Source organism: Pleurodeles waltl, chromosome 3_1, assembly GCF_031143425.1.
Source record: "Pleurodeles waltl isolate 20211129_DDA chromosome 3_1, aPleWal1.hap1.20221129, whole genome shotgun sequence".
NCBI lineage: Eukaryota > Metazoa > Chordata > Amphibia > Caudata > Salamandridae > Pleurodeles > Pleurodeles waltl.
In genome coordinates this window covers 372,469,415-372,482,831 of record NC_090440.1, presented here as the reverse complement: position 1 = coordinate 372,482,831, position 13,417 = coordinate 372,469,415, and the positions used below count along the sequence as shown (strand labels likewise).

Sequence of the window (13,417 nt, the reverse complement as noted above, 5' to 3'; positions counted from 1 at the left end):
TTATGGGAAGGATGAAAGCAGTAGGTACCTTCCTTGTGAGGACCTTCTGAGTGGAGCCTCTTCTTATCACATGTTCCACAAGGTCTAAATAGTCTCTTTTTTGTAGACTGGAAGATTCTGGATAGTCAACTCTCTTAAACAGATGTTATAATTGAAGACAGGGTGTATATATATTCCAAAAGACAGTCTCTGAAGGAGTTAAAACTAGATCAACTGAGCAGAGCTGAAGGAGATTCCCATCACACGTTATGAGGTAGAAAATCTGAAGGAAGGAAGCCTCTGAGGGGAGTTTACTACAGGTGTGCTGAAACCTGATTAGCTGGAGCATGGTTCTTTTGGACGATGCAGATAAGATATTGACATGAATGTTTTCTAGCCCTTCTAGGCTATATGTAAAACTGTAATGCTTTGTAGTTATACAGTGGGACTCCCACTTTGACAACGCGAAAAGACTCAAGCATGTGAATGTATGAAAGATACACTACTGGATAAAGAAAGTAACTGACTTAGCGCAACTGGGTGGTGTCTACATGCAGCTGCACTTGTCTATTCTTGAGCAGAATGACATTGATGCAGATTTGCATGATGTCACCTGTCAGCACGCAGGAGTACTTCTTTTAAGTTTGTGGATTTAGTCTGATGCCTCAGGGAATATTCACGAGGTGAGTACTCTATGTTTAGAAGTATCCATCATTAATGATGAGAATCTCTGTGTGTTGGCACAGAAATACAAAAAAGTCCGCAGAAGGCATTTGATGCTATACACTTGCATATACAAAAATAAAAAATGCCATCCAAGCCTCTACAAGGGACAACTCACAAAATAACTATTGGTTGTTATTTTGAAAGCAAATTAATAGAGAAGATGTTGCTACATTTAAATTTAGAATGTGCTACTAGGCACTGACTATCATCTTAAAACATCTAAACCTGATAATAATGTAATTTATTTGTTATTTTGACCATGGAAAACCTTTTTTTAAGGCTTTCCAGAAAATTAGCACCTTTGCCAGCGTATTTACTAAAATGTGTAAAACATTTTAAAATTATATATATATATATATATATATATATATATATATATATATATTGCATCAAAAATTTAGCCGTGCACTCCACCAGGGTGAAAATAATTCTTGAATTTTATTTGAAACAAAAAAAAAAGCAGAACAACGCGTTTCGACCGGATGGTCTTTGTCATTGAGATATTATGGTGTAGATCATATCCCAGATCATGAAAGAGGAGGGGATCGAGTTAGAAAGTTAAGGCAATTAGAATCGAAGTTCATAATTCAAATGAAAACTAAGGCCCCTTTAGGGATGAACAATGATGAGGAACTTTATGTTCATCTATGAGTGTATAACTCAAGCAGCATAAATGAACTGCAATAGTGATATCTCTGATCGGCTTAACTCTTAAATAATAACTATCCTAATTATCATTGTGAGCATTGGATACAAATTAAATTTGATTTATTCTTCTTTTGTTCTTAGAGCAAGTTCTAATTTATATGAAATTAGTAAAACTCGTAACAATAATAAAAAAATTCTATAATAGCATCACCAGAACAAGTGAGTCAAAGCATTAGTATAAAGTTAATCAAGGTAACAGGAGAAATACGAGATTGAAATCATACACAAATGAAGTAAATTTGTAAGATAATTAACTTTAAAAATATGGAAATTTAATTATGATTGTGTTTTCACTATGAATAGATTTGTTTGCAAAATCATGTAATCCTGATAATTTGTATTTAATGTATGTAATATTTGTTTAACTACAGCTCCCAGCATGCACTATATAGGTTTAATATATTCCACTATAAAAGGAACTTGCTTTGTGAATTGGTTGTTGAACTTGACAAAGACCATCCGGTCGAAACGCGTTGTTCTGCTTTTTTTTTGTTTCAAATAAAATTCAAGAATTATTTTCACCCTGGTGGAGTGCACGGCTAAATTTTTGATGCAATAATTACTCTTGGCTTGGTTCACCCAGAGCTGTAGCACCGGTACTCGTTTAGCGCGGCGCCTTTCATCGAACCGCGTTGCTGTTTGTGTATATATATATATATATATATATATATATATATATATATATAATGAAGCAATGCAGTTCACGCCACCACAATTGGTGAAAACAGTATGCACTAAACCAAATTAAGCCAAAAGATGTTGGAAATATATAATGATTATACGAACAATACAAAATGCAACAACTACAACACTTTCTTTCTCCACTTACCCTCCCTCTCCAAATACGGGTATTATCCGAACATTGTGCTGGGTCTTCTCTCCGTTTTTACCCTTGACATAACAAATGCCTTCCCATTCCTACAAAATGCATGAGTTTGCATGGTTACATATTTACCATAACAATACCTAAAACATACATGCAATCATCCAAAAATCACCGTAACATATTGAATTAAATACATTTAATGTGCATAAAACCACTGTAAGCATCCGAATGATTTTGAACTCGGAGAACTGCGTTCCATAACAGGAGGGCACGGTCCAAATATAAACTACTTACAGAAACTGGGAATACCCTTATTGCTTGATAAGATTTGGACATTTTTGGGCTGCACATTCAATAAGACCAATTTATAAGAGTGTTTGTGACCATCTAGGTTTATACTGAGTCGAGAATATCCACTAATTACAATACCTAAATTTGAAAAAAAAGGCCCTAGGCAGCGGTTTCTATTATTACCCCTCCTTTTAAGTTAAAGTTTTTAAGTTTTAATATTGCAAGACAGCCACTCTCTGTTTGACTCAGATACTCATGAATAATTACACGTATAAGCTGTTAATACTAGGAAAACTGTCATTCACTACACAGATGAGATGTTAATTTCAGCAATGAACCTCAAGGAGGCTTCTGCTCCTTAAAGGAAGTTATGGTACACATGATTACTTTGCAAGTTTTGAAGCTTACTAAGAATTTCTTCATAATTCAGGTAAGACCTGGCATCCTTGCCATGCTTTCCCCTAATGTTTTACCTTCTGGGCTTAGGGCTCTGAGCACTTTACAACTGATAACCACTACTAAAGTTTTGTGCTCTCTCTCCTTACAACATGGTAGCACTGGCTTACACCTAATTGGTATATTTAATTTACGTACAAGTCCCTAGTAAAGTGGCACTATGTGTGCCCAAGTCCTGTAAATTAAATGTTGCAACTGGAACTTCAGCACTGATTGCACTACCCACTTAAGTAGCCCTTTAAAACATGTCTTACGCCTGCCGTTGCAGCCTTTGTGTGAAGTTTTTTTAGAGTGCCATTTTGACATGGCAAAGTAAACCTTTTGCTGGCCCAAACTTTAATTTAAAAAATAATGACCTTTGTTTTTTCACTAGTGAAAGAAAGGCCTACCTCTCCCATAGGGTAACACTGGAATTACCATTTATATGTGTAATTTCCAAATGGGAACAGGTAAGCCCTTCAAGTTTGATGTCTCTGGAATCACAATTAGAAATCTTAATTTGTGGTGAAGCTGGATTTTAAATTCTAATTCTGAATATGCTACATTTCTCATCTTGACCATCTGGTGCCTGCAGCCTGTCTCCGAGTATCACAACTGGGTGCAGCTGACAACTGGGCCCTGTGTATTCTACCTAGATAGCCATACACAACGAGGAGCTCAGGTGTGACTGGATGGGCCATAGGTAGGATGGGAGTGAGGAGCTCGACACAGTACTACCTTACACTTGAGTATGCTATGTCCTGCCTCCACAGAAAGGGCTGCATACCCCCTGTAGTTAGCTTAGAACCAAGGCAGGGGAGGTAGACTCTCTGTGCACTTCAAAGGCATGCCTGTAGAAGCTTCTCTCCACTTCAAAGGCAAAACTATGTATAAATACTAGACCTCAGACAACAGCACTACAGTACACTTCCATACCTGTAAATACTCTACTAGGAAGGACTGCAGTGTTGTTCCAAGTATTGACAATTTGCTAGACTGCTGCTCTACAGGAGCTGCTGTCCTGCTGTGATGACTTGTCTGGGGAAGAGGAACTGGTTCTGCAACTTCATCTTGAACCCGGTACCCCAAAGTGACTCCAAGGGCTAATCTGCTGGTCGCTCCCCAACCAGCTCCTGTACTCAGCTGCAGCAGGGTACTAAGCACCAAGTGGTGCCTCTGTGCCTGGAACCTTGGTGTGGCTCAAAGTCTCTTAAATCAAGCAGTTGGCTCTTCGTGACAGCAAACGGGCCTCTTCGCACAAGACAGCCCCACTAACACCGAAATCCAGCTTGAGCTGCCGCCAGCCTGTCTCTTTGCCTCAAGAGCCTGTGGGGGGCTGCCAACGCAAAGCACCAGCCTGCTCGTCCACGATGCCCAGGCTGCTTCGCGCCACACCACCACCCCCCTGCTATGCTCTCCTTGCTCCCCACCACCCTCTCCAACATGAACAGGACTCTTGGCACAAATCTTTAGAAGGTAAACCTTCAGCAGGACTATTCTGGGACTGTATCTGACTGGTGCTCCATCGTGGTCAGCCTGAACTTTTGGTTTTTACCTGGTCCAACGCAACCAGATAACCACAGCTGATGCTTTCTGCCCTTATGCACCATTTTTAACTTTATCCTTAAAAAAAAACATAACTCCATTTCTACTGGGTTTTTGTCACTTTTGTCTTTTTTTATGTACTAAATTCTACTCTGTTTCTAACCTGGTATGGGATGTTTTTGCATGGTGTATTCACTGTTTTACTGCAAAAATACTTTACACATTGCCTCTATGTTAAGCCTGATTGTTTTGAGCCAAACAACCAAGGGGATGAGCACAGGATAATTTGGGGTTTGCTTGTGCCTTACCTTGACAAGGATTGTGGTTGCTGCTTGATCAGGGCTCACACAAGTAACCCAATTTCTCACAACTCACTTACGACTTGGACATTAAACAAGTGTCTGAGGACCTCACCTAAGAAAGGCTGCTTTACAGAATTACATTTTGGAAAGGCTCAAGACAAACATTAAGTGGGAGTCTTTAAATCCTTCAGTAGGGTAACACAATTCCTACAGAGTCTGCTAAAGTCACAATAAATGCAGTAACGCTTAAACAGTTTAGGGCTTGAATTATATGCTGGTGCGAAGGGAACTCTTTTGCAGCGACAACGTAGTCCCCTCCCTGTCAACACAGTGGTCTGCCTGGCCAATCTATATGGGGGCGGACTTTAAGTTTGGCCTCAGCGGAGATTACTCTGTCTCTGCCGTGGACAAACTTCTCAGACAGCCCGTCGGATAGATGGCTGTATGTCCCTCTGCCCAACTGGGATGGGAGAACATATAGCTATTTTTCACTGTTGTTCACTGCCAGGCAAATCTTGAGGGTGAGGGACAGTAAAATGCAAATATCCTCCCCCTGCCAAAGTTGATGACTCCCATGACGAGGGAAACATTACTTTTTTTTAATTTACAAAAAGAATACTATTTGGTACAGGGCTGTGTCCTGCTTATGCAGCTCTGTAGCAACGTTGAACATGCACTTGATAAGAACTGCTGTGACAGCGGTTAATACCAATGATTTTTATAAATGACTCAGTGTTTTGCAGTCATTTATAAATTACTCTGTCCCCATGACGGTATGGCAGACGGGACTCTTTAATATAAACCGGCCCACTAGTACTAAAGTACAATTTACTTAACTTCGGTAACAAAATATCTGGGAAAAAACACATTCTAGTTGCCTTACCTTAGAATTTCCCCCTGGCGTCAGACTGGATATTGAGATTTTTTCTTCGAGCAATACCCTTGCGCAACGGTAGGTCGCGGGCGTCGTTGGCATCATAATCGCCTTGATGATGTTGGGAGTAGCACATAGATGCCGCCTCAGCACAGTGATAACAGTTTCTTTTAAAGACTTCCACGCCAAAGTGCAGAGCCACTAACGACACTGAGATTGGTGCGCCAGAACTAAGAACCTGAAGGGGGAATCCCTGTCCCTAGAAATCCGTTCTCAAGGGGGAAGGATGGGTGGGTCGGTAAGGAATCTGCAACTAGAATATGTCTCTACAAGATATTTTGTTACCAAAGGTAAGTAACTTTCACATCTGATAGAAACTTATAGTTGCAGATTCCTTACCTTAGAATAGATACCCAAGCAATGCCATCCTCTGAAGTGGGCTGCGAACCAAGATCATACTAGAAAGTCCTGCAGGACTGAACAATCAAAGTAGCAGTCCAGACGGACCTGACTGTCCAGGTAGTAATGTTTAGCAAACATGTGCAGGAATGCCCACGTAGCTGCCTGGCAGATATACAGGACAGGAACTTTGCATGCTAAAGCAGTGGAAGCAGCAGTTGCTCTGGTGGAATGAGCACGCAGCCATCAGGGGGTTGCTTCTTGGACAAAGCTTAGCACATCTTGAGGCAAAGAAGTACCCATCGAGAGATGGTACGTTTTTGCACCGCCTTCTCTTTCTTGGCACCCACATACCTCACAAAGAGTTGATCGTCCACCCGGAAATATTCAGTACGCTTAAGATAGAACGCCAATGCAATTTTTGGGTCCAGACGATGCAGTCTCTCCTCCTCATGGGAAGGATGTGGGGGTGCGTAAAAAGTAGGCAAGGTGATGGACTGGACTATATGAAAAGGCGTAACAACCTTGGGAAGGAAGGGAGCCTTAGTGAGCAACACCACTTTGTCAGGGTGCACAGACAACAATGGAGGCTTGGAAGAAAGAGCTTGAAGCTCACTCACTCTGCGAGCAGAAGTGATGGCAACAAGAAAGATAGTCTTGAAAGTGAAGAGCCGTAAAGGGCAATTGTGCATCAGCTCAAAGGGAGTACACATTAAGTAAGTAAGGCGAAGACTGAGGTCCCACTGAGGCATGATAAATGGAGTGGGAGGAAATAAATGGGCGAGACCTCTAAGCAATCTGTTCACAATAGGAGATTTAAAGAGTGAGGGCTGATCAGGTAGCCTAAGAAAGGCCGAAATGGCAGATAAATAACCCTCAAGGGTGCCCAAAGTAGAGCCCTGCTTGGCCAAAGAAGGAATAAACAAAAGAACCTCTGATAGCGGAGCAGAGAGGGGATCAACAGAATTGTTGGTACTCCATGCCACAAATTTATACCAACGACAGGTGAGAACTGTTTTGGTGGAGGGACGCCTGGCTGCCAAGATAACATCGCAGACTTCGGGTGGAAGATCCAAAGTTGTTAACTGCCACCACTCAATCCCCACGCATGAGGGCAGAGATTGGACAGGTTAGGGTGGAGAACCGTCCCCTATTACTGCGACAGAAGATCCTCCCAAAGGGGCAGTCTGATCGGTGGATCGATGGCCATGCTCAATAGCTTGGGATACCAGACTCTTCTTGCCCAGTCCGGAGCCACCAAGGTTACTTGGGCCTGGTCTTGCCTGATCTTCCTCAGAACCCTGACAAAAGTGGTATTGGCGGAAAGGTGTACAGGAGGCTTGAGTTCCAATCGTGATGAAGAGTCTCCGAGCGATTGCCATCTTGGAAACTCCAACGCGCAAAACAGCTGACACTGCGCATTCTCTGCGGAGACGAACAGATCTAACCAAGGCTCTCCCCACTGCTGAAAGAGACCTTGCGCCACTTCCGGAAGTGCATCGGCGGCTGAGTTTGTCCGCTCTGGTGTTGAGAGAACCCGCCAGATGCTGAACCACCAGGGTAACGCCCTGATGTTCCAGCCATGTCTAGAGGCGTAGTGCCTACCCCACCCTGTTTGTTGCAGTACTACATGGCGGTATTATTAAACTACTTTCCCTTTGCGAGAGGGATGAAATGCTTTCAATGCAAGCCTGATTGCCTGGAGCTCCAGACGACTGATATGGAGCCCTGACTCCGCCGGAGACCAGAGGCCTCTGATCTCTGCCTCTCCCATGTTGCCACCCCAACCCAGAAGTGCTGCATCTGTCACTAAGGGTAGATCTGGCTGGGGAAGGGAGAGGGATCTGCTGTGGACCCAATGCAGATTTGAAAGCCACAACTGCAGGTCTTTCGCAGTCCCCTCCGAGATCTGGACCATGTCAGAGAGATTCCCCTGATGCTGCGCCCACTGGAACTTCACGTCCCACTGCAGAGCCCGCATGTGCCATCTGGCATGTGTCACTAGCAGGATGCAGGAGCCCATGAGACGAGCAGCCTCAGAGTCAGTCTCACCGAAACCCAAGACAGAGGCTGAAAGATCGGAATCATAGCCTAAATATCTTGGACCCGCATTTCGGGAGGATAAGCCCGAAACTGCACTGTGTGCAGAACAGCTCCGATGAAAGGGAGCATCGGAGAGGGAGTCAGGTGTGACTTTGGCACATTGATAGTGAACCCCAGCGTGTGCAGGAGGCTCGCTGTAGTCTGAAGGTGGGAGATTACTTTCTGGGGCGAGTCCACCTTCAACAGCAAGCCGTCAAGCTATCACTTTTGTGAACACTTGAGGGGCGCTGGTAAGGCCGAAGGGGAGCACGAATCGCAGGGAACGTCTGTGGGCAGGGAGGATGGGAATGTGGAAATAAGTGACCTGCAAGTCCAACGCTACCATCCAATCTCCTGGGTCTAAGGCAGACAGAACCTGAGCCAGGGTGAGCATTTTTTATTTCTCCTTCTTGCGGAAGTAGTTGAGGTCCCGAAGATCTAGTATAGGACGCAAGCCCTTGTCCTTTTTTGGCAACAGAAAGTAGCGCAAATAACAACCACAAACTATTTCTGGCACTGGGGCCTTCTCTATGGGTATATTTGGCCAAGAGAGCCGCAAATTCCTAGCGGAGAAGTGCCAAATGATCCTCTGGAAGTTGGATGATTGATGGAGGCGTGGCTGGTGGGGCAGATTTGAAAGGGTAAGAATAGCCCTTTCAAACTATCTGCAAAATCCACCTGTCCGTAGTGATGGATTCTCAGTGGGGCAGGTGATGGCAAATCCTGCCGCCAACTGGATCAGAGTGAGGGGACAGACTAGGAGGGTTTGGAGGCTGCAGCGGGGGCAGGGGTGGACTGGGCAGACCTCTGGTTCCCAGAACCACGCGGGATTCCACGTCCCCGGCCAAGCGGCGGCTAAACAGCATGGGTGGCACGGTAGCTTGGTGGGGGACACGACAGGGAGCCCCCTTCCGTGGCCTTGAAAGGGGCAAAGGCCAACTCTTGGGGGCGAGGGACAGCGGAAAGGCGAAGGAGCCAAGCTGTAGCCCAGGAGTCCTTGAATCTCTCCGAAGCAGAGTCTGCCTTGTCTCCAAAGAGATGGGAGCCATCAAAGGGCATGTCCCTAAGAGACTGTTGGACATCCCCAGAAAAACTAGAAGTACGCAACCAGGCGTGGTGTCTCAAGGCATCCGTCGTAGTAACCGATCTGCCCAGAGAGTCAGTCGTGTCCAGCCCACATCGGATTGTGATCTTCGCTGCATCTCTTCCATCGTTGACAGCTTGGGAGAAAATAGCACAGGCCTCCTCTGGTATCTGCAACAAAACTTGCACGACAGTATCCAACAGAGAGTGGGTATAGCAGCCCAAAAGGTTCACAGACCGCAGCGAGAGACTGGAGGAAGAAAACATCTTCGAGACTCTCAGGCATGGGGTGTTGGGGCCGGAACTGACGGTCGTTTTGGGCAGGCTGATGGCGGCGTGCAATAGTCCTGTTCACAGGAGCCCCTGTGTTGGGTTTGGACCAAGTACCCAAAAGGACATCAGTGAGGGCTTCATTGAATGGCAAAAGGGGCCCAGATGTGGAAACCCCTGGCTGAAGCACCTCCGTCAGGAGACAGGATCTGACCTGTACAATAGATAGCTCAAGGACAAGGACCTTAGCCGCCCTACTGACCACCACAGCATGTCGCTCCCTCCGTTGTAGCCACAGTAGGAGGAGAGGAGACAGCATGCCAGCTTCTAGAGAAGTGTCCAGTCCACTGGCCTCGCCCAATTCCTGTGCCCAGTCCAAAGATGGGTCATGCTGGTATTCCTAAGGGTCCAGGGACCCCTCCAATCCTTCCCCGAATTCGTACCCATAAGGAAAAGTGTTCAAATCCGAGTTGGGGTGAGTAGGCCCCATCGAAGGCAGAGGCGGCAGCGGACGCCACCGTTCCAACTCCGAGTCGTTGGGGATAAGGATCGGGTCGACATCGATGGTGGGCACCACCGACGTCAGGAGCGCGACAATCGAACCGGCGCTGGGGAAGGTCTCAGTGATACGACCGGCATTGGTGCGGGGATCCGCGAGCGGATCAGGAGGAGACCTCGCTGGCCAGAGCCTAAGTCAGCGGCGCAGAACCCGAAGGCCCCTCGACCGAACCCTTTGGGCTCGAAGGTGCCATATCGGGGTCGGTCCGCCCAAAAATGAGGCGCATGGCCTCATAAAACTCCTTTAATTGGGAAGGGGTCGCTCTGGCTCCCAGAAATTCAGGGAAGCGTGGAGCAGACCCAGAAGCAGGCTCCGAAGATGGAGGCCTCGAGCGTCGACGCTCCTCCCGAGTCGCTTCAGCCGAGCAACGGGGTAAAGTCGAAGGGCGATGGGACTGATTCGACTTCTTCTTACCTGTGCCCGAAGACTTGTAGGAAGAAGAATGGTGGTGGCTCTGCGAACAGTCCTGAGACCTTCATCTCGAGCGAGACCGGGACCTACGTGGAGTCAAGCGCTGGGCCGCCATGAGCTTGAGGGACCGCTCCCTCAAGGCCTTCGGGTGCATGGCCATGCAGCTGGAGAACGACTTTGGGTCGTGGTCGGGCTCGAAGCACCACAAACAGAACCGATGCGGATCTGTCAACAACATCATGCGGTGACTGTCCTCGCACCGCTTGAAACCGGTCTTTGGGTACATCTCGACACACCAAAAACACACCAAAAAACTCGACAAAATGATCGAACTCGGTCAAAAAGAGACCAGGGTAGCTCTCTCCAGATCAGTGTGTGGTGCGGAAAGAAAAAACTGACGTCACTGCGCTGAGGCTCCTGACGTCATCACAGCGACTACAACCCCAAAGACGCCCTCGGAGTCGACTGATGCCCCCTACCGATGCAAAAAGGTATTGCTCAAAGAAAAAACTCTCCGGAGCCAGTCTAACACCTGGGGGAAAATTCTAAGGTAAGGAATCTGCAACTAGAAGTCTCTATCAGATATATGTAACAGCTTAAAACATTACTACTAACACATGTAGAAAGGCTAAACATCTGTCCAGAAAACCTTAATTTGCTCTTTTATACAAAAAAAGATGGAAACTGTATACAGAGCAGCTTGTGGCATATACTCTGAAAACAGTGACTAACAAAATTGACCAACTCTGATCATCTTCAGCCGTTATTTTATTTCCTATGTTTCATAAGCACACATTGGCCAATCAAACTTTCTTGGTAAATTAATCTTTTATCTGGAATAAACTGCCTGACTTTTAAATTCACTGATGACTGCCTAGCATTCAGAGATACAGTAAAGGCATCTATTCTTCAATCTTAAAACCACAGTTTTTTGTGGTAGCACCATAGTAGTGGTTGCTGTGATACAACCTGTGGCAACAAGCCCTAAATAAAAATCACGATGACATAAAATTTTATGTCACTAGATCTCTAAGAAATTGAGAGATGGTGTCACAATTCTTGTGGGGCAGAAATATGGGCTTTAAACGCTGTAACAGGACAGAAGTACTGAAGAATTTTGAACTGTTAGAGACGCCAAGGCACATTTTCTTACAATACCTTCATATTGTTTGAAATTTGAATAGTGGCATACATTGCAAATAAATTGAGCTTTTGTATTTAAAAGAACATAGTAGAGATGAGGGTCGACAATAGGGGCAGAAGCAATTTTAAGTACACAGCATTCTGGAAATCCATTGAAATATTCATATAACCCAATACAATGTTTTTTCATATAGGTCTGCCACTGGTCATGTGGTCTTTCCTCAGAATATATGGTGTATAGGTAAGAATGCGCGAGTATTGTGAGCAATTATGCAAAACAAGATTACATTAATGGAAAGTGTCCCTGAAAAGGATTAGTTGTCCTTTTATAGTTTAATTGTTGGCAACACTTTTTACCTGGGGAGAACAGAACTATTTAAGTGTCACTGAGACATGACAATACATTAGGAAAATTAGCAGTAATCAAGTATGCAATGTATTCTCTATTGTTGACGGAGGATCTGCGATTAACATGCATACATCATCTTTCAGGTGTATACATTCATTAAGGATAGCCATTGTAATTGCTGCTGAACATGTAGGAGAGACAGTGGGGTAATTAACTTACTCTGTAGAAATGTTAGTGTGTCACTAAGTATATCACTTCATTAGCTGGTAGTAGCAGTGCACGACTCTCCGTACTTGTAGGGAGAAGCTGTTTCAGGTGGCAGAAGACAATGTGGGTATACCACTGCCACCGACAGACACAGACTTGTTTGCCTTAGGCACACGTCCATTCTCATTACAATGTACCCATGGAAATGAGACCTGCTGAACTGCACAGGAACACCTAATTGGAGTTGGAGTCATCCCCAGAGAAAAACAGCAAACCCTTCAAATTACATCAAGTTCCTAAAGGAGACACAAGCGGGCATTATAATAGCCTAGTAAATGCTGATGTTGATTTCATCATCATAAGTGAGTACATGGAATCCAGTCTATACATGTCCGTGGTAAACTCTGCCTTAAACAACAAGATTACATGGTCAAATGCCAACATATGATCAGTTCATTGTTAAATTGCTATCAGTACACATAAAATAAATACTGCGAGAGCAAGCACAAAGGAAAAAAAAGGGTAATAAAATGGCAATTTACGTTGCCACTATGGAAACGTGCACACCAAACGCAGTGCTCATTACCTAGCCCTTGATGTGACAGATGCTATTACAGATGGCATAAATAATTATAAAGATGAGATTACATATTACTTTATCTTTGACACTACGAAGGAGAGTATGATTTATTTATTTTGGTTTAGATATATATGTTTTTTTTTAGTTTGCTGAGATTGTAGGGGGCATGGCTCACACATTTTGGCTAAGGCAGCTTAAAGTACATTTTTATGAAGTTGATTTTCTGCTCAAGTTATCAAAGACCTGATTTCACCTTTAAATCACATTAAAAAAAACAAGCAGAAAATAAATGTGTAGCATTTTTCTAATATTTTCCTAAGCAGAGATGGAGAATTAGGTTTTAATCCCATATAAACTTAGGGAAAAGCCCAGGAAGGCATACACAATGCAATAGCTCACTGTAAGGTACATTAACGCATGTATTTAGTGTGTCCAGTTATATATATGAGCACCCTGCCCTGTGGAGTTACAAGCCCCATGTTAGGTGTGAATTTTGAGTATATAAAAAAGGCTTTTTCTGCTTGGCAAAGGGATTTTTTCCTGCCATGCTACACTGCAGTATATTTAAACTGTGGCCAGAGGATAGTGGTGCTCCTGGAAGACATATTTGTTGTTACATATACATGGCAAAAGGGTATTGATAGACAT

The 13,417-nt window shown here is 44.4% G+C and overlaps 1 protein-coding gene across 3 annotated transcripts in view; it reads right to left on the bottom strand.

Annotated features, from left to right (window-relative positions):
• Window positions 1-13,417, bottom strand: part of PDE8A (phosphodiesterase 8A) — a 2,216,737-nt gene that overhangs the window by 1,052,081 nt on the left and 1,151,239 nt on the right. For all 3 annotated transcript variants that reach the window (XM_069222557.1, XM_069222555.1, XM_069222556.1), the window contains exon 9: window positions 2,243-2,331. In XM_069222557.1, the coding sequence (XP_069078658.1) occupies window positions 2,243-2,331 (89 nt within the window). The remainder of the gene's footprint in view (window positions 1-2,242; window positions 2,332-13,417) is intronic.